The 22,284-nt window shown below is 39.5% G+C and overlaps 1 protein-coding gene across 2 annotated transcripts in view; it reads right to left on the bottom strand.

Moving 5' to 3' along the window:
• Nucleotides 1-22,284, bottom strand: part of LOC126466679 (probable ATP-dependent RNA helicase DHX34) — a 179,030-nt gene that overhangs the window by 147,620 nt on the left and 9,126 nt on the right. For both annotated transcript variants that reach the window (XM_050096401.1, XM_050096402.1), the window contains exons 2-3: nt 21,834-22,071; nt 11,500-11,618 (exon numbers count right to left, since the gene is read on the bottom strand). In XM_050096401.1, the coding sequence (XP_049952358.1) occupies nt 11,500-11,618; nt 21,834-22,071 (357 nt within the window). The remainder of the gene's footprint in view (nt 1-11,499; nt 11,619-21,833; nt 22,072-22,284) is intronic.

The following is a 22,284-nucleotide window of genomic DNA, read 5'->3' on the forward strand; positions in this document are numbered from 1 at the left end:
ACATTAATCCATAAAACCACTTGGTAAAAACTAAAATCAAAACAAGTCAAAACAGATACAGATTTATAAGCCAATTCTCTAAACTGTAATAATTTTCCAAATCATATAGTTAATCACAGTACCGCACATAAAAAAAAAAACCTGTATAATGTTTTCTCCCATTGAATGCCTACCGAACCTGTAGATCTAAAAAGTAGGCATACTTAAAGAGTGTGGCTGAATCTTCAGCTTACAGAATTTTTGAAATGCCTTTGCCAAGATGAACAGAAGAAAGAAAGGGCAGATGTGCAAGTGCTGAAGGGTGCAAAACCCTCTACAAACTATGTATTAGGAGAGACACAACACATAGGATATGATTTTGAGTTAGATGCAGTTTTAATCTCGGCTGATCGTTCAACATTATCCCCAGGTCCATCACCTGGGGCAACTCTTTCTTTTATTCAGTATCCACCAGAAAAAAAAAGAAGGAAAAAAAAGAACTGTAAAGAGAAGGAGCTAATCTGTTTAAGTAGAAGGGAAGGGAAGAAGGAAGACGTGGGTCTACAGAATCATCTTGACAAACTTTGTTAACTGTGTTGATGATTTTCTCATTAAAGATATAGCACAAGCTCGGACTATGGAAGGATTTGGCATTTGCCTCAAGTGATTTAAGGAAATTTATGCCCTATGCCACTTTGCTTGGTAAGGGGAGGAAGGAGGGAGGGGGAGAGAGAGTGGGAGGGAGAGAGAGAGAGAGAGAGAGAGACTATGTATGTGGAAGAAACATGTAACCCTATTGCTATGATGGGAATGACAGAGTTCCTCAGCTAGAATTCAGATATCTAATTTCATCTGAACGACAATGTTTTTATTAATATTACTTAATTAAATCACTGATAAAAATGTATGTTGACAACACTGAAGATATCCTGGCTTGACAAAGTCTGACTTCCGATTTGTACTCTCCTAATCAAATTCAATCATTTAATGCTTTTGTTTTTGCAAATTTTTAGTCCTTCTATCCTTATGTAGATCTCATTCAGTCAACATATTATAAAGGTCCAAGGTTCAAATTTAGGTCTGGCACACAGTTTTAATCTGCCAGGAAGTTAAAATCATTGCATCCTCTGCAGCTAAGTGAAAATTCATTCCGGAAACATGCCCCAGGATAAGGCTAAGCAATATCCTTTCTTTCAGGGATCCTAATCTTGCAAGTTTTGCAAGAGAACATCTCTGAAATTTGAAAGGTATGAGAAGAGGTACTGGCAGAAGTTATGCTACAAGGGCAGGTTGTGAGTCATGCTTGGATAGCTCAGTCAGTGGAGTACTTGCCTGCAAAAGGCAAAGATCAGCACACAGACAGAATTAGCAATCTGTGAGAAACTCCAATTTTTATTTTTATATATTGAATCTTACCAAAATTGGCTTTCAGCGTAATCTGAATTTTGTTGTTGTGGTTGCTGAAACTACACTTTAGATGATCTGTAGCTCGCACACACACATGCAAGTATTGTTTCAAGAAATCTTCAGACAAATCCATGCACAAAACAGAAGCTAACTGGGTTGACAAAATTCAAAAATGTTCAAATGTGTGTGAATTCCTAAGAGACCAAACTGCTAGGGTCATCGGTCCATAGACTTACACACTACTTAAACTAACTTACACTAAGGAAAACATACACACCCATGCCCGAGGGAGGACTCAAACCTCAGGCGGGATGAGTCCTGCAGTTCATGGCATGGCACCTCTAACCTCGCAGCCTCTCCATGTGGTCAGGATGCCAAAAGCAGGGAATAAAGGTGATTCACTATCAAAATCAACAGGGAGAATACCAGGCAAAAAGTCTGATGTCATCTGGTAGAATAACACTTTTTAAATCCAAGTTTTTAGGGAGGTGTAAGTTGATGTTATGTGGATTGCAGGCTATAACTGACATGCAAACAAGCTCTCAAAAACAAGTGATTTGGTGTTAGAAAAGGCACCTGATTGTTGTTATTGGTGAATACTTGGATGTGTGGACTGCTAATTGTGCTGTTTCCTCCACATTCTGGAGTCTGTCAGTGCCATCCCACTGAATTGTGTTCATCAATAATGTAGCTAGGCTACTCATCACTGGGTCCCTCTGATACAGCATTCCTTCCCACCAAATTGGGCATGTTTGGACAAAAGCAGCCCAATTTATGTCTGCTGCTTTGGGGAGGAACTAGTAACAATGGCAGCTTTAGCACTATCTCCAGTGGGTTGACATCATCAAGGGAGTGCTGTATGTGGGTCAGGATTTGGCGGAGACAATGGTGGAGTTAAGTCGCTGTGCCAGACACCACCATCAGAACTGACAGTGAACATGTGACAGCTGAACTAGATGATGACAGCTTCTGTCCTGGCGGTGCAATGACCAGATGCCTGAGCTGACACTGGAGTCCCTCTCTTGTACTTCCTATTGTGCTGGGAAGTCAGAAGTGTTGGCATCAGTCACATAAGGTGTAACAGGATCCTTAGCTGACATCCGTGGAGTACCTGTGTGGGATTCTTGGCACCCTGAAGCATGGCCCTGTAAGTACTAAAAAAAATTGGTTAGTACTTCCCTCTGTGGTGGCATACTTGACAGGTTGCATCATATTCTCCTGATAGACGGTAAATCATTGAGTAGAACAGAAGTGATATCTGGCATTCCGCAGTGTAGTGTCGTAGGCCCTCTGCTGTTCCTGATTTACATAAATGATCTAGGTGATAATCTGAGTACCCCCCCCCCCCCCTAGATTGTTTGGAGATGATGCATGATGCTGTAATTTACCGTCTAGTAAAATCATCAGACGATCAATTCCAATTACAAAATGAACTAGAGAGAATTTCTGTATGGTGCAAAAAGTGGCAATTGGCACTAAACAACGAAAAGTACGAGGTCATCCACATGGATACTAAAAGAAATCTGATAAATTTTGGGTACACAATAAATCGCACAAATCTAAGGGCTGTCAATTCGAAGGAATTACAATTATGAGCAACTTAAATTCGAAAGACCACATAGATAATATTGTGGGGAAGGCAAAACAAAGATTGCGCTTTGTTGGCAGGACACTTAGAAGATGTGACAAACCCACTAAAGAGACAGCCTACATTATGCTTGTCCATCCTCTGCTGGATTATTGCTGCACGATGTGGGATCCTTACCGGGCAGGATTGACGGAGGACATCGAAAAAGTGCATAGAAGGGCAGCTCGTTTCGTGTTATCACGCAATAGGGGTGAGAGTGTCACTGAAATGATACGCGAGTTGGGGTGGCAGTCACCGAAACAAAGGTGGTTTTCTTTGTGGCGAGATCTGTTTACGAAATTTCAATCACCAACTTTCTCTTCCGAATGCAAAAATATTTTGTTGACACCCACCTACGTCGGGAGAAATGATCGTCATAATAAAATAAGAGAAATCAGAGCTCGAACGGAAAGAATTAGGAGTTCCTTTTTCCCATGTGCCATTCAAGGGTGGAATGGTAGAGAAGTAGTATGAAAATGGTTCGATGAATCCTCTGCCAGGTACTTAAGTGTGAATTGCAGAGTAACCATGTAGATGTAGATGTAAAGATAGGCACCATGCACTTGGCTTCTTCATTTTATTGCAGATGGATTGCAGAAGTTAGAAGGTGCTTAATAACAATTTGGGTATAGAAATACTGCAAGGCTTGTGCTGTAGACTGTGTGACATTGTAAGAAACCATAGCCTGCAGAAGCTCCTCATTAAAATAATCTTCGATAATTCCACTATCGTGGCTTCAGCTGTGGTCTTATGCATAAGTATCACAATGAGATTTTGAAGACTGTGGTTATCCTGCTTAGCCACATGCAGTTTAAGACATGGCCTGAGAAATGGCGATGCAGTCATTGCCAAGGCTTCATCACTGATGGCCTGATAAAGGGGTGAGAACACTTAACGCAAACTCAATACCTGGCTACAAGGCTCGTCAATAGCTTCATGACTCTCCGATGGCTTTGGTGGAGTATCTTCAAGACTGGTTGATGTAATGGGGGTAGTACCACCACTTGATGATCATTGCCTTCTGAGCTCAACAATAAAATGCCTTGTGCTATCATGAGGTGATGGTGCACTGAAAAAATGTCCAAAGAACTGGGCCAGCATGTTAGGCATTTCTGTTGCCAACCGTATCCAACCCACATTTTCCAAGAATGGGTCTCACTTTGTCAGTAATGCTATCTGTAAAGCTGTAACAGGGAAAGTTTGCACAGTCAGAGCTAATCACCATTTAGCTGGAAACATGAGATCTCTCAGGTGCTGAAATCCAGTTCCAGCCCCACTGGAAGCCAGGATAGTGTGTCAGCATTTGCATCCTTGCTGGTGAGTCAATACAAAATTTAATAGTTACATTTAATTAAAAATGAGGTCCAGAGTTGAAGTCTCTGGGATTTTATTTTAGGAAGCTGGACTTACAGCTCCAAAGACTTGTGATTCGTAATAAACTTAACCTATGTAACGGTACAAATAGATGTGGAAATTCTGAAGTGCAAATATAACAGCAAGAGCTTCTTTCTCAATCTACAAAACGTTTTTCTGGCCTGTTAAAAGAATCATAGAAGTAAAGGTGATAGGGTGCTCAATTCCTTTACTATCCTTCTGTGAAAACATCACCTCCATGACAAAGCAAGAGGTGTTCATTGCAACAATAAGCATTTTTCAAGGAACGTATGTGGCTATCCAAGGGACAGATTTTAAGGCTGACTTCAGCTGCAGAAATACATTGTTTATTAGGGTAACCACAGAAATTTAGCTCCTTTTTTAAAATTTGATTTGAAGGGATTGATATGCCAGCAATTTTTTTGGAATAAATCTCATGTAATGTTTGTCTTTAACTTGACTGTAGATCCTTCAATGGAGACATAGTGGCAACTTATGGATAGCTTTGAGATGTTTTTGTGTATAAGCAATGCCTTATTTGCTGAGAACAAAACCTAGTTACTGGAGGCCAGGTTAGAAAAAATGGCATTTGCACAAATCGCACTTCAAGCTTGCCTGCTGCAGAATAATAAATAATGCATGTAGATTCTGCTGGTGCTCTTGGTGTGTAGTTCTGTTCATTATGATACCATCAAGATAAGCAGCACAAAAGGGTACCGGCTGAAGCAGTTTTCCTAGAAGCACTGGAATATTACTGGTCCACAAGTTATGTCAAATGCTAAATGTTTGTATTTATATGGTCCAAACAGTATTTTGACTATTAACATTTTCAGTGATTCTTCATCAACTGGTACTCTGAGATACACATATGAAATTTCAATAGTTAAAGGCATTATCCACCTTTTACTTTTGAGAATAGGTCTTCAGGCCACAGTAGGAATCCATGAACCGTGGCAGTAGCTTTAAAACTGTTACAAAGTTGAAGCATTGCATCCCACTGTTTTTTTTTTTAAAATTTCTACCACAAACTGGTTGATGCACACACAATGCTCAATGACCTCCAACTCTCATGACCTATCCAATTCTTCACAAAGAGGACGGGAGAGAGAGAGAGAGAGAGAGAGAGAGGGATAATGTTAACAGAAGAAAGAATATGTGTGCTTGGAATGTGCGGGCATTGCCTACCCCTTAGAATGCATCTTCAAGATTCCTGTATACATGATTTAAGTTCTAAAATGGGATGGCTTCTGATGTCAGACTAATATTATCTTGCAGTGTAAAACTAAAATCTGCAAAGGGATCCAAGCTGAAAATATTCTAAGTGCCTGACACAGGAGCTACAAGAAATATTAAACACTGGGTTATGTTTGCATAAAAGGCCTCTATTGAAAAACTGCCTTTTATGGGCATTTGCTGGCTGCTATATTTTATCAACATGCACAGTGCAGGTGAACACTGTCTAATACATGTGTCCCAATTTACCACAGTTACTGAGTAGCCAGTATCTACTTGAAAAGTAATGGCTTTGGAATCTATTTGTAAGGCAATTATTAACATCTGAGGGGTGCACTCTGTCAGATTTTCAGCCACCTGAATTGAGTGCACTTGAGCCATATTCCTACTCCTTGCAGCTCACTTGTACAGAGAGCACATATGTTATCTTTTCTGTCAATAATGGCATTCTAGTCTCTTGTAGGGTCAATTCTGCAATGAGTGCCACCTTGAGTGGGGGTGGAAGCATTTGGGCAAGACAGCAACTTGCAGCAAGACAGAATGCAATGCTTAAGTTCTGAAGATGAGGTGGACATTGGTGAACAATCACAAATGTGCTGCTGATCCTTGTATTTGGTGATGCAAGAACCTGCTTCACTAAGGGCTCCCACTGTTGTTGCAAGGTAAATGGTTTGTGTTAACTTGCACCAGCTGCGGTGGGTCGCAGTCCTGCCTCTTGCAGCTGCTCCAGTGCAGCAACTTGTAAACTATCCAATAGGTTTTACTCTGCAGCCAGAATTTTGTGTGACTGTGCCAAAGCAAATACACTGTCTAGTAATGAATTATGGATGGGTCTGCCTTTTTTTTCCAAGTACACAAATTATTGTTTTACTTTAACACCCAAACATATTTCACTATTGTTTTGGTATCCTCTGTGGGTTTTTCCTTTACTTTTCTTTTATTCTACATTGTTTATTTCCTGTGGTTGCCAATGAAAAACAGCCACAGATTTAAATTGGTACACCACGTCATCATTGCAGTATTTGGCTACTCTTGGGTTGTGGCTGGTTTGTATTTTTGCGCCAAACGTGTCTTATTTTATTTATTTATTATTTATTTATTTTGTCAAACTGGGCTGATGTTTTCTCCTGCTCATTTGTGAGGAAAACATCAGTCCAATTACACAATAACAATAAAAAATTATATGGCACACAAATACAAACCAGTCACGGCTCTCAGGACTAGTCAAATACTGCAATTATGACACAGTGTAGTAATTTTGATTTGTGACAGTTATCCATTGGCAACTGTTGGATACAAACAATATAAAATAAAAGAAAAAATCCCACTAAGGATGCCACAACTGTGGTGAAACATGTTTGGGTGTTAAAGCAAACCACTAATGAGTGCACTTGCGAAAAGATGGATCCATGTTTAATCCATTATTATTTACAGCAAGTATGGGAACTAAGCTCAAATTTCCAATACGATGCATTGTGTAATGTTGGACACCTCAATGTCTGGGGCCCACCTAATGACAATGTCACGAATCAGTTAATCAGCATAAGACTGTTTGCACTGCAGATTTGCACATTTAAACTGACATTGGTGACTTCAGTCTTTTAAGTCAGTGACCAAACACTGTATGATTGTGTGATTTATACTGTTGCAGTAATTCTAAGTGAGCAACAACTACGCGCATTTTCTTAACAAAATAAGCTGAAGTTCACAGAGTTCCTAAAATGGCAATTGCCTGGATCTAAAATCAAACCCAGATATCATATAAAGCCATAGACTTGTAACAATGGATGAAAAAACACCAACTAAGGTAAGTATATCCAGAGGAGGTGTGGATTTGGTGGCCTGATTAAATGCCAGAGGCTTGGAATGAGCATTTATTTTTTATTTTGTGTTTTTTTTTTCCCTGCAGATCCAAAACAGTTTATAAAATGACTGAATTTCAACTCTTTTACATAAAGTAAATACTGTTTTTGTCATTTGCAACTCATCTAGCTTTAGATGTAAATCTTGCTGCATTTTGAATAAGATTTGGAGCAGTCTTCAATAGTGTGTGAGGTTGCTGAAAATTAGTGGGAGAGGAATTCAGTGAAAAACATGACAGAAAGACAGGAAATGCAAGTTACAGATCAATGGGAAAAATAGATGAATATGCACTGGACTAGTTATCCTCCCACAGATGCATCACAACATAACGCAGTCCTGATTTGCAGCTGGGAAGATATGGGGAAAAACCCATCTTATCATAGATTGTGAGCAACATTAACTATTTAATAAGGCAGTGAAGAACCTCCAGATTTGGACTAGTTATTCTCACACAGATGCGTCATATGACACACCATGATTGCGTCAGCTGGGAAAAAAAGAGAACCTCACGAGCAATTTTATAAGAATGTTCCTGTCAGTGAGAGATGTACATTCTCGTGTCATGTGAAGACAGAGTTGTAAACAGAAAGAGTGGCTGATGATTCATCTGGTATTGTGTTACTTGGACAAACAAGGAATATGCCAGTACACACTTCTTCTATGAACTTGCATGTAGGAGGAGCAGAATTTGTAAGACAATCATTAAAAAAAAAAAAAAAAAAAATTCCCAAGTCATTTCCCATGAACAAAAATATTTTTACTCACTGAAAGACTCTTGACAGAATGTGGTGCATTTGTGGCTCTTCTAAGATTTAGTGGCCAGGGCAGAGGACATACTGTGTAGATGATGGAGAGAATTTAGTGCAAACTGATGCATAAAAAAAAAAAAAAAAACCAGAAAGAGTGGCTGATGATTCATATAGTATTGTGTTACTTAGACAAACAAGGAATATGCCAGTACACACTTCTTCTATGAACTTGCATGTAGGAGGAGCAGAATTTGTAAGACAATCATTAAAAAAAAAAAAAAAAAAATTCCCAAGTCATTTCCCATGAACAAAAATATTTTTACTCACTGAAAGACTCTTGACAGAATGTGGTGCATTTGTGGCTCTTCTAAGATTTAGTGGCCAGGGCAGAGGACATACTGTGTAGATGATGGAGAGAATTTAGTGCAAACTGATGCATAAAAAAAAAAAAAAATATAAATAAAACCAGAAAGAGTGGCTGATGATTCATCTAGTATTGTGTTACTTAGACAAACAAGGAATATGCCAGTACACACTTCTTCTATGAACTTGCATGTAGGAGGAGCAGAATTTGTAAGACAATCATTTAAAAAAAATTTCCCAAGTCATTTCCCATTAACAAAAACATTTTTACTCACTGAAAGACTCTTGACGGAATGTGGTGCATTTGTGGCTCTTCTAAGATTTAGTGGCCAGAGCAGAGGACATACTGTGTAGAGGATGGAGAGAATTTAGTGCAAACTGATGCATAAAACCAAAACAATAAGCACCAAGTCTCTAAAGACACTAGACTCCACTGGTTGAGTACTGAACAGAAACCATTTCCATTCCTTTCACATGCAGATAGTGCAAGCATTGTTGTTAGGTGACTACTAGAGAGGCTGGACTTAGCAACTTCATTGCAAGCCATCACATGCAAGATCAGCATTATTCAAGAATATTTCATATTTAATGTACCTTTGATGATTAGAACCTTACAGATGGAACACAAAATAAGGTGGAAAAGGATGGGGTAATGAAACTGGCAGCACCATTTCATAGGGAGCATCCCAGCATTCACCATAAGTGATTTTGGAGAATCACAAAAACCTAAATCAGGATGTCAGGATGGGCATTTGAACCACCATTCTCCTGAAAAGGGTCCAACATATTACCACTATGTCATATCGCTCAGTATGTTTCAACAGGGCAGTAGAACATGAACACACACACACACACACACACACACACACACACACACACACACACAATTACAAGTGTACAACCAAAAATTTAATGTCATCATCTGGTTTGGTATTATGTCATAGGGCTACCTGTGCTCTCACTAAGGCTGATACGAAAGTAATGTTGTGTGTGATTCATCAGGCTTTCCCAGCGATCTGTTGACATCTTCAGGTATTGAGGAATCAGGTATTCTGCTGGATGTCAACATGACTTGTTATCTTCACAGATACTACCTGAGATTGCTCACTGAGTGGAACAGTATTTATACAACAGCCTTCCCCCTCCATGGTTGGCTCTAAGCATTCAGGGCCAAAAACGAAATTGGAATGCCAGTGCTTGGCTTGCTGCACCAGACAGAAGATGGAACGCCTATGGGTACTTCACTGGACTGCAAATGGAATACCTGAAGGAAGAAGGCCGTAGGTATAAATACTGGACTGGCTCCACTTGACGAGCAGTCTCACATGGTATGTGATGAAGATAATGAGTCATGTTTTCAAAATATCATTGCAAGAATGATGCCGATATCCAGCACAATGCCCGACACCTCAAGATGACATCTTGTGTTTCTTGGATGCTTCTTTGTTGGAATTATTAGAAGTTAATTTGGCGAATCATATGAAAAAGTAGTTCCTGCATAATGGAGCTCTGTTTGGGATTCACAACCATATATTGTTGCAGTTGGGAATAATGTATTCACTACAGTTCATTGTGCTTCTAATCACTGAAGAAATTTACTCTTCACAAAACATTTGAGTTGAAGAGTAATTATAGTATTCACAAATACAGTGCTAGAAGGAATGTTGATCTGCACTGCTCTCTAATGATTCTAACTTTGGCACAGAAAGGGGTGCAATACAAAGATGCAAAACTGTTTGACAATCTAATAATAGCAATAAAACGTTTGACAGAGAATAGTAATATTTTTTAATGCAGATTAACTCTCCATTTTTGATAACCTATTCTGTCAGTATACATAGGGGAATTCTTGAATACAAATAATGGCTTGGGTAAATGATAGTATTTTTTTTAGAATTTTTAGCTAAGATGACAGTTCCATTCTGCTCACACCTGTTTGATGTCTGATCTAGCCCTCTTGTTCAGTTGCCCTGACCAATGATCTCATGCGAGACTGCTGGTTGTGTCTAGCCAGGAAGCACATATAAAATATCTGTTCAAAGCACTTGAAGAAACTAAGTAGGACAGCTGCCAAAATATTGGGCTCTGAAGAGAATTTTTGACTTGACTGGAAAATGAAAAACATACAGTTACCTAATCATGCAGAGAAAACCTCACAAATGATAGATACAGCCATATAAATATAGTTTTGGACAGTGGAAAATTTTGGATGAATGGCAGCAATATGAAAAATATGGATTGCTTCTCAATGCACAGAGGAGGTGACGAGTGTCCAACAAACACTTTGCTAGATAATATTAGCTACTGGACTAACTCTTTCATCACATGTAGGCACAACAAAATACATACCAATTCACACAGGCATAACTCAAACACAATTGGCAAAAATAATTAATTTGAACCAATTTAGTTAGAAGATATAAGGAGAGAATTAGAAATTTAAAGAGAAAAATAGTATGACAGCAAAGGGGATGGAGATTGTAGACCCTGCAGGAGAGCTTCTGTGAAGTTTAGAAGGTAGGAGATGAGGTACTGGCAGAATTGAAGCCGTGAGGATGGGTCGTGAGTCGTGCTTGGGTAGCTCAGTTAGCAGAGGTCCTGAGTTCGATTCTCGTCCAGCACACAGTTTTAATCTGCGAGGAAGTTTCATATCTGATAAATGGTCATTTGATCCACATAAATCAACAACATCTTTAAAAAGCATGGCTGCATTATAATATGTGTGCAGTAGGCTATATTAAGATTTTACAGTTGCAGAAGAGGTGGAACTGTCTTTTATTCGAACACTGTTATCAACTCAGCACTCCAATTTCCTGTGAAACATAATTATAAAGTTGTCACATAAACACAATGAAAATGGTGAACTGTTAATATAAGTTACAGAGATTCAAACTCTGATCTCACCTATTTTTGTGTAGCCAGCTTTCAACAGAAACTGTGGAACCTGTGTTGATTTTCCACATCCTGTGTCACCAGCAACAATAACAACTCTCTCATTCTGCACAGCAGAAACAATTTCTGATCTGTAAGGATTAGAAAATTACTAACAAAAGTATGGATATAGAATTACAAACAAGTGAAGATGACATAGATAATAAAATAGGATAGGGCACGAGGATAATGCGATGTGTGAACACTGTACTTTGGAATAACAAAATGGACCAAGTAGGTGATGGATTGTTCAGTTGTTGAAAACATCACTACATATGGAGCAGAAAAATGGGTAGTGAACAAGGGTCAAAGAAACAAGTTGCTTGCACTAGAGATGGACTTTTGGCGGTGAAGTTTAAGCATCTCCAATCTGGACTGTGTACCAAATACTGATATAAGAGAGGCTAAGGGTGTCAATAACAGATACCATAGAGACAAAATGTCTAAAATGGTGTGGACGTTTAGAAAGGACGGATGATTGCTGATGGAAAAAGACTGTGAACCCCAGTAGAAAGAAGAAACTGCAGGCAACCTGGGAGGAGCTGGGGTCAAGATGCCCAGGATGCAATGGATGCCAAAGGACTACAAGAAGGTGACTGAGACAATCAGAGGAAATGGAATATGGGAAGTGGGAGCCACTGCCAGCCACAGAGTACTTGCAATATTGGGATAATGACATGTGAAACACATCAATACATGTTATTATAGGTTACTCCCATGTATACTCAGGGACAGGGGCCACCATTGCTGTGCATGTGGAAACAAAATAATTATGGATGTTGTTCCAGTGTAACGACAAGCAGTGGCATTATGATGATTAACAGAAGATTAATTTATTTGCTTGCAATGAAACTGTATATACCGAAGGACATTGATTATTTGCATGTCGCCATTTGCTTGTGACTCACCTTTGTGAAAATGCAAAGTTAAGTATAGTCAATTTAACTTAATGCAATAAACGCCATTAATATGATTTGGTTGAATTGTTGTCTAGCAATCCGAGAAACAGCTTCCTAGGCACCCTATAATAGATGAGTGGGCAGGATACTACAGACATTACTATAAAAGAAAGTTCAAAGTGGTTCAGAAAATCAGTATGATTACAGACAATGTCACTGAAGCTGTAATCAAATGAACCCAACAGCATATATAACAACTTAACTGCACACCATATTTGTATATAGTTTCACAAAATTCCAAATATATTTTATTTTTTAATGTGCCCAACATTTAATTTCTGATGACTAACATCAGTCTCAGGCCATAACAGCATTCAGTTATTTAATATCACACAGTACCTTACCAGTTAAAAAAATATAGGTGACAACCATGCAAAAACAATCTTAGAAACATTTTTTTTTTTTTTTTGAATGTGCAAGATGACATAGTCAATATTTTTCCAGGTGGGTTCTGGTATCTCAGTTTCTTAAACTACTTTTATGCAGCAAGTAAATAAAACACTCATTTATATATGCCATTACAAATATTTTATCAATTTACAGCCACAAAAAAGGGACTATAAAAGAATACGAAATGTTTTACTTACCAGGTGGTAGCAGATGTAGGCTACATGTAAATAAAATGAGTCACAAATGAAAGTTTTGTTACGAAGAAGAAAGGCAGAACAGATTAGGAGGAAACAAGGCTATTGTGGGAATACGTGGGGATCAACAATTATACATCATTAACATATGATACACTGAAGCACCAAAGGAACTGTTATAGGCATGCATATTCAAATACAGAGATATGTAAACAGGCACAATATGGCGGGGCAGTCGGCAACGTCTATATAATATAACAAGTGTTTGGCACAGTTGTTAGATTGGTTACTGCTGCTACAGTGGCACGTTATCAAGATTTAAGTGAGTTTGAACATGGTGTTATAGTCGGCGCACGAGCGAGGGACACAGCATCTCCGAGGTAGCAATGAAGTGGGGATTTTCCTGTACGACCATTTCAAGAGTGTACTGTGAATATCAGGAATATGGTACTTCAACACTGCTGCGGCTGGAAAAAGATCCTGCAAGAACGGGACCAATGATGACTGAAGAGAATCATTCAACATGACAGAAGTGCAACCCTTGCACAAATTGTTGCAGATTTAAATGCTGGGCCATCAACAAGAGTCAGTGTGCAAACCATTCAATGAAACATCATCGATATAGGCTTTCAGAGCAGAAGGCCCACTCGTGTACCCTTGATGACTGTACAACACAAAGCTGTACACCTCACCTGGGCTTGTCAACACTGACATTGGACAGTTAATGACTGGAAACATGTTGCCTGGTTGGACAAGTCTCATTTCAAATTGTATTGAGCAGATGGATGTGTATGGGTATGGAGACAACCTCATGAATCCATAGACCCTGAATGTCAGTAGGGGACTATTCAAGCTGGTGGAGGCTCTGTAATGGTGTGGGACGTGTGTAGATGGTCTGACATGGGACCCCTGATATGCCTAGATACCACTCTGACAGGTGACAAGTATGTAAAATTCTGTCTGATTACCTGCATCCAATAATCTCCGTTGTGCATTCTGACAGACTTGGGCAATTCCAGCAGGACAGTGCAACACCCCACACATCCAGAATTGCTACAGAGTGGCTCCAGGAACAATCTTCTGAGTTTAAACACTTCTGCTGGTCACCAAACTCTCCAGACATAAACATTATTGAGCATATCTGGGATGCCTTGCAATGTGCTGTTCAGAAGAGATCTCCACTCCCTCGTACTCTTACAGATTTATGGACAGTCCTTCACGATTCATGGTGTCAATTCCCTCCAGCACTACTTCAGACATTAGTTGAGTCCATGCCACGTCATGCACTTCTCCATGCTTGCGGGGGACCTACACAATATTAAGCAGGTGTATGTTTCTTGCTCTTCAGTGTATTTGAAATCTTTTTAAGTCAATGAATACAGACAAAAAGTCAGATACAGGGGAACAACACACACAGATGAGACAAAACTGGGCATGTACATGGAAGGGAGGCAAGGGAGGGAGACGATAAGATTAGAGGTGAAGAAGCAGCCAAAGACAGAAAGAACAACATGAGAAGCAACATTACATGAAAGTAACGTGTGGATGAGGATGGGAGGGGAGGGGAAGGGAGGAGAGGGAAACATTTAAATGCAACAATGTGAGTGAAGCACTTGATCTTTGATACTCAGGGTTTCACAAAGCACACTGCTCACAGTTAGTTCACGCTTGCATATTGTGAATGAGAGGTTGCATGTGAGTTCAAGCGTCTGTTGATATTTTGTTCATTTGAGATAGCACAAAGTAATGAGGTACTGGGGCTGAAAGGAATGTCTACATGGTAAAATAGGCACTAAGTTCATGACTGCCGTGCTGCTGTGTGTTCATTGTGAGAAGTTATTCTATGTTACAAGTACAAACTATGTCCATTCATCCTCACTAACAATTTAGTGGTCACCAAGTCATCATAAAACCTTAACAGTGGTTGCACGTATACTTGTAAACTGGTAACCACAAAAATTACTGTCCAGTTAATTGAATAAGTGTTACCAGTGGTGGGAAAGGAGTAAATAGTGACATCAGAAAGTAATGGACTAGTTTTTGGCAGGCTCAAGAAAAGGGTGATGAGGGGCATTAGATGTAACAAGAGCAATGTGCAGGTTGGGAGGGTAACAAAATCTACTTTGGAAGAGAATAGCAGGATGGGTAAGAATCATCTTGCGGGGAGACTTCAGAAAATCATAGCCAAAGTGGAGATGCTTTGAAACAATGCAGTGCTGAAAAAGTAAAATTCCAGAAATTGAATCATGAAATAAGTATTTAAGAAAGTGAAGTAAATGTAGGACTACATGTCCTCCTTCAAGAATTACAGAGAAGCATGAGAACTGCACAATGAATCAGAGGGAAGGAACCAGCACTATTTTTCTGTAACCAAATAAATCATAACATTGAGGCATAAGGACTAATAAATCAAGTGACACCTAAGCACTTGAGAGTTGATGCCTCTACCTCAGAGATTCCAAAACTTTTTCTCTGACAAAAAGACTGATTCTCTCTTGGAAAACCTTGTTTATTTTGAAGGTTAATATATTTTAAAAATGAGAAAAGCTTGTTTTATTCAGTGACTACTTCAATTTTAAATCATAACTAATAACACAGAAATCACATTTTCGCAGAGCACATATTCACTTCCTGCAGAATAACAGTGTTCCATGGAATATAGTTTGGGAAACCTCACTCTATCTAGATTGGAAGCTCTTATCAGACAAGAAAGGATCAGTTAATATATATTGTCAATCAGATTCCTGGTAAATAAAGTTATTCTAGTAATGAAACTGACAACAGAAGCAAGATTGTATGTAGAAAGTCTTTGTAGTCGATTTCCCAACTTAAATAACTTCATGTACAAGCCCAATAATTGACAACATATTCACAGAACAGGCCAAAATAAGTGATAAATATAGTAGGCAAGTCCTGAATGGTCTCTATGAGCATGATGGATAAAGAATGGAAAAAATTGGGCCCCACTACAAAGTACCTAAGACAATTAATGATGAAACTATCCGGACTTTTAAATCATGTGTCCAAGATGTAAATTGGAGGCCTTTGTATAACATACAGAATAGTAAATCCAAGTACAGTTCTTTCAGGAATGAAGTAGCATTAATATTTTAAAGTACTTTCCTAAAATGGATAGGTAAGGCTCAAACTGGAAAATCCAACAAAAAGCAATGGATTACCACTGGTATGAAACATTCCTGGAAAGAAAAAACCATGATGGAATGTAATAATATAAGGAAAAGGATAGATGCTACTCACCATATAGCGGAGATGCTGACTCGCAGAAAGGCACAACAAACAGACTATCGGGAAAGATAGCTTTTGGCCAACAAGGCCTTTGTCAAAAGTAGACAACATACACACATGCATACACTCATGCAAACACAGCTCACGCACAGGTGACAACTGTCTCTGGCACCTAGAGCATGATGTGCAGTTTGTAAGGCCTTGTTGTCCAAAAGATATCTTTCTGATGGTGTTTCTGTTGTGCCTTTCTGCAACTCAGCATCTCCACCATATGGTGAGTAGCAACTATCCTTTTCATTATATTGTTACAATACCATCTTGGATTTTCCATTGTTTGATTTTGCCTGACGGATTTTCTTCCATACCAAGACAGTGGTGTTCTCCTTTGTTACTGTTTCCTAATGCATTACTATACCCGGCATCCATCCTTATTTCTCCTCTTTCCTGTGTATCTCTTGTCGCCTTGCAAACTGCATGGAACACTCTAACTCCCAGAAACTGTGGACATGTGTGTGTGAGTTGCATTTGCGTGAGTGTGTGTATGTTGTCTACTTTTAGCAAGTGTCTTGTTAGCCAAAAGCTAACCTTCCAGCAGCATTTTTGTTGTGCCTTTCTGTAACTCAGCATGTCCGCTACTTGTTGAGTAGCTACCATCCTCCTCATTACATTGTTACATTGCCTCCTGGATTACCCATATTTTGATTTTGCCTGGCGGCTTTTCTTCCATCCTAAACCAGTGTTGTTTTTCTATGTTACTATTTTCTAATGCTTCTCTGTACTCACTGTCCTTCTTTTTCTTCATTCCTGTGTTTCCCTTGTCATCCTACAAAATTCATGGCATGCTCTAGTTGCCAGAGACTGTGTGTGTGTGCACGCATGTGTGTGTGTGTTTGTGTGTGTGTGTGTGTGTGTGTGTGTGTGTGTGTTTGATTGTTTGTATGTGTCTTTGTTGTCTACTTTTGACAAAGGCCTTGTTGGCTGAAAGACAACTTTTTGACAGTCTTGTTGTTGCGCCTTTCTGTAACTCAGCATCTCAGCTATATGGTGAGTGGCACCTATTATTTTCATTATGTAGTTACACTCCATCCTGGTTTTCCATTGTTTGATTTTGCCTGATGGCTTTTCTTCCATCCTAACTCAGTGCTATTTTCCTTTGTTACTAGTTCCTAATGCTTCACTATTCTCAGTGTCCATACTTCTTTCTCCTCTTTCCTGTGTTTCTCTTGTCACCTTGCAAAATGCTCGGCCAGCTCTAACCGCCAGAGACTGTGGTAATGTGTGTGTGAGTTACGTTTGTGTGACTGTGTGTGTGTGTGTGTGTGTGTGTGTGTGTGTGTGTGTGCTTTCAACAAAGATCTTGTTGGTTGAAAGCTAACTTTCTAACAGTCTTTTTGTTGTGCCTTTTTGCAACTCAGTATCCCTGCTATATGGCGTGTAGCAGCTACCCCCGACAGTCTTTTTGTTGTGCCTTTCTGCAATTCAGCATGTCTGCTATATGGTGAGTAGCTACTCTTCTTCTCATTACATTGTTACATTCCATCCTGCATTTCCCATAGTTTGATTTTCTTGACGGCTTTTCTTCCATCCTAACTCGGTGCTGTTTTCGTCTGTTACCATTTTCTAATGCATTACTATACCAAAGTATTCGTCCTTCTCTCTCTTCTATCCTGCATTTCTCTTGTCACCTTACAAACTGCATGACATGCTCTATCTGCCAGAGACTGTGGCCATGTGTGTGTGAGCTGCGTTTGCGTGAGTTTGTGTGTGTGTGTGTGTGTGTGTGTGTGTGTGTGTGTGTGTGTGTGTGTGTGTGTGTGTGTACATTCTCTACTTTTGACAAAGGCGTTGTTGGCCGCAAGCTATCTTTCCGACAGTCTTTTTGTTGTACCTTTCTGCGACTCAGCATCTCAGCTATATGGTGAGTAGCTACTACCCTTTTCATTATATTGTGTCACGCAAAAGAAAATGAGAGCTGTACACTGCTTCAAAAAATTCAACCAACCCCACCCAATTAAGTCATTACAAAACATAATGTAAAATTCTAAGTAACTTAAAATGTAAAGTAAAATAATAATTAAAATTTTTCAGGATCTAAAATTCTCTGTTTAAGCTCCAAAATTAATAAACCTAATAACAAAATCAAAACAAGATAAGAGGAGATAAAGAGTGAGACTGGTGCAGAATGTATCAATAGGACCCAAAAAATTGTTCAGCCTATCACTTGACAACTTTGACATAATTAGCAAAAAACCTATTTTGATTCAGAAGAGGTATGTTTACAACCAAACCCATATTTTAATTCACAAACAACGTTTTAGAATTCCTGGACAAGAAGACATTGTCCGATGGCAAGATTGTGACCTGTCTAGAACTTTCAACTGTGTTGATCACAGGATATTTATAAAGAAAGCATACCTCTAGATGGAATCTGAAGACAAATGGATAACTGGCTAAAATCCTATCCACAGGACAAACAACTGTAAGCAGGGTTATATGGGAACAACATATAGGTAGGAGGGGTAAACTGCGAAATGGTATACTATGGTGTATACCATTCAAAATTCTTAGGTGTCCATATAGACAAGAGGCTTGAAAAGGCTTAGTTCAGCAACATTTAGCTTCAGGATAATCTCCAAAATCAGAGATATCAAAGTTCAAAATCTGCCTATTTTGGCTACTTCCATTCACCGATGTGTTATGGAATAATTTTCTTGGACAACATATCACTATCAGAAAAAAGCCTTTACCATTAAGAGAAACAATGTCATAGCAGTGTGTGGAATGCGTCCAAGGCCCTCACAACATAACCTACTAAGATATTAACCATTACTTCACAATATATCTTTCAGTCATGAAATGCATGCTTCACAATCCATCCCAATATGAAATTAATGAGTCATACCACGATAAGGAAATCTGACCTACACAGTGATCTGAAGAATTTATCTTTAGTGCAAAAAGATGCAGCATACTTAAACGTAAAGATCACTCATGAATTAGGCATTATGCTTCTTCCAAATGGCTGACTGCTATCTGCAAACAAGGCCATATGATAAACAATTTATGATTATGGGACACGTGATCAGCATATCATCAATCCTTCCACCTATTGTTACCAATTGATGAATCTGAATGATACCACTGCTTCTTTATTCAAGCAGCTGCTCGTTTGAGCCCATGAGGATGAATGGACACTGCTCCAGACCTCCTTACCACGGGGGGGAGGGGGGGGGGGAAGGGGGGTGTAAACTGAGGAGGTACCAGGAATTGAACCCATGTCCTACTGCACTGAATGCAGCAAAGCTAATCATTCAGCTATGGATGTGGTCAAATGCAAAATACACTAGCACAAAAATATGATATTTACACAAATGGATTTTCCTGGACCACAAATGTGTGTGGCTTAAATTCAGGGTAAAAGTCCTAGGAAGTTCCAAAAAATGCTGCTAGAAGCCACAGAAGGTGATGTGCTAGTGGTTCAAGTATTCCATGTTAATTATTCTTTATCATGGGGGACATTCTAATTTTAGTATTGCCCATCTTGGTATTTAGCAGTTCTACACACTTTTACCTATTTTTCTACATAGTTGCCTTGTTTATTTAAGCATTTGTCATACCGTACAACTAAGTTTTTAATTCCCTCTTCAAAGAATTCGGCTGTCTGCTCTGACAGCCAAGAGTTCACGGCCGCTTTCACTTCATCGTTGTCATTGAAGTGCTGCCCGCCAAGATGGTGTTTCAGGTACCGGAAAAGGTGAAAATCGCTAGGAGCAAGGTTGGGGTTGTATAGTGCATGGTCCAAAACTTCCCAGCCAAAAGAATCAATCAAATCCCAAGTCTTTTGAGAGGTGTGAGGCCTAGTGTTATCGTGCAGGAGCAAAACTCCTTTTGTCAGCATGCCGCGCCTTTTGTTTTGAATTGCTCTGCGGAGCTTCTTTAGAGTTGCACAGTAGGCATCTGAGTTGATTGTCGTTCCTCGTGGCATAAAGTCCACTAGCAAAACACCGCGCCGGTCCCAGAACACAATTGCCATAATCTTGCGCTTTGACAGCGTCTGTTTGGCTTTGACCTTGACGGGTGAGGTTGTGTGTCGCCATTCCATCGTTTGTCGCTTGCTTTCGGGAGTGATATGGGATACCCATGTTTCATCGTCAGTGACAATTTGACTCTACATGTCATCCCCTTCTTCCTCGTAACAAATCAAAAAGTCTAATGAAGTGGCAAATCTCTTCCCTTTGTGGTCCTCTGTGAGGAGTCTGGGTACCCACCGAGAACACAGTTTCTTAAAGTTTAGGTTCTCAGACACAATTTTGTACAAAACCGATCTTGAAACTTGTGGAAATTCCAAAGAAAGACTGGAAATTGTGAATCTTCTGTCCTCAGGAATCTTTGTTTAGACTGCAGCCACCAAATCATCAGTGATCACAGAGGGCCGGCCTGAGCGTTCTTCGTCATGGACGTTTTGACGGCCATTTTTAAACTCTCTAACCCATTGACGCACTTTACCTTCACTCATTGCATTCAAGCCATAAACTTCTGTTAACTGACGATGAATTTCTGCAGCTGATAGGCTTCTCGCGGTCAAAAAACGTATCACTGACCGTATCTCACATGCGGCAGGCGATTCAATAATCGTAAACATTATAAAGCAGCACAGTGACGCGTACACGTCAGCTATAGAGCTGCAGCTTGCATCAGTGTGAACGGGAAGGATGCCGGCAAGTGGCGCGGTGGCTTGTTGCGGCGTCCACGCAAACTATGGGACTATACGCGTGAACGGCCCTTACTTAAAAAACAACCCTCGTATTTCTACAATGGCATACATCAGTTTACAGCTAGAACATTTAGCTATTTTTTGAACATAACCACCATTTCTGTCAATGCATTTTTGTAGACGCTGTGGCAGTTTTTGTATGCCCATGTCATACCATCTCGCCACCATGCTGTTGAGAAAGTTATGAACCTGGGTGGTTCTGTGATGCATGGGGTGTATTTTTGTACAATGAATTAGGCCCAATTTGCGTTACCTTGAACACCAATCAGAATGTTTAAATAAACATTCTTTGTGATCAAATGTTTGCCTTTCGTCTACATTTTCATGATAAGATGCTGCAGACGTCAAGGCTGCGATCATGGTTTCCTTGTTTGACAAACACCCAGACACACTGTCCACCTTGACTGGCCTGCTAAATCACCCAGCCTTAATCCTGTAGAAAATGCTTCAGACTATTCAGAATAGTTGGTGAATTGCAGCAATCAACATCCAAATGATCTCGTAGCCCTATGGGATCTAACGAACTTCAACCTCAAGAAACTTATGGACTCTTTTTTTTTTTCACTGAATTGAGGCCATCATAAAGGTTCAAACCAGTGTTAACGCAGTATCAGGGTGATGTCTCTAGGTATGATTAATTCTTTGTCCTGTACACTTATGATTTACACAGATGTGATTTATACCAGAACATGGTAGCCTTTTAAATAAAGAAAGAATAGTGTTTTAAAGGTAACTGTCTACTACCTGTATTGTGCCACAGGCAAATTCTTCTGTGATTGTCGCAACTTGTAAAGTTTTGCAAAAGTCTCCTTCTGTTTGAAGTCCAGATACAGCAACAGAATATTCTGAAACTGTACCATATTTTCTTGTGTAAGCTGTTTATCATGTACTATTTCCATCTCCAGAACTTGCTTCCTCAGTTTCGGAGACAGTGAAAGACACACACATTGGAACTTGTTGAAATCATTCCGATTGCCACAACCTGTACATACACACAATAAATAAGTTCTCAGTGGGTGAAATAACTTTCCACCAAACACAACTAAAATTAAAAACACATTAGCATGTCAACAGAATAGTAACACACTGACAAGTGACACAAACAAGGTATACTGAACATTGAAATACTGGCACACCTGAAGACCATGACACCAGCCATTGGCTTTGACCCCCGACATCATCAAGATGGTGGACT

Source organism: Schistocerca serialis, chromosome 1 (genome assembly GCF_023864345.2).
Source record: "Schistocerca serialis cubense isolate TAMUIC-IGC-003099 chromosome 1, iqSchSeri2.2, whole genome shotgun sequence".
Taxonomy (NCBI): domain Eukaryota; kingdom Metazoa; phylum Arthropoda; class Insecta; order Orthoptera; family Acrididae; genus Schistocerca; species Schistocerca serialis.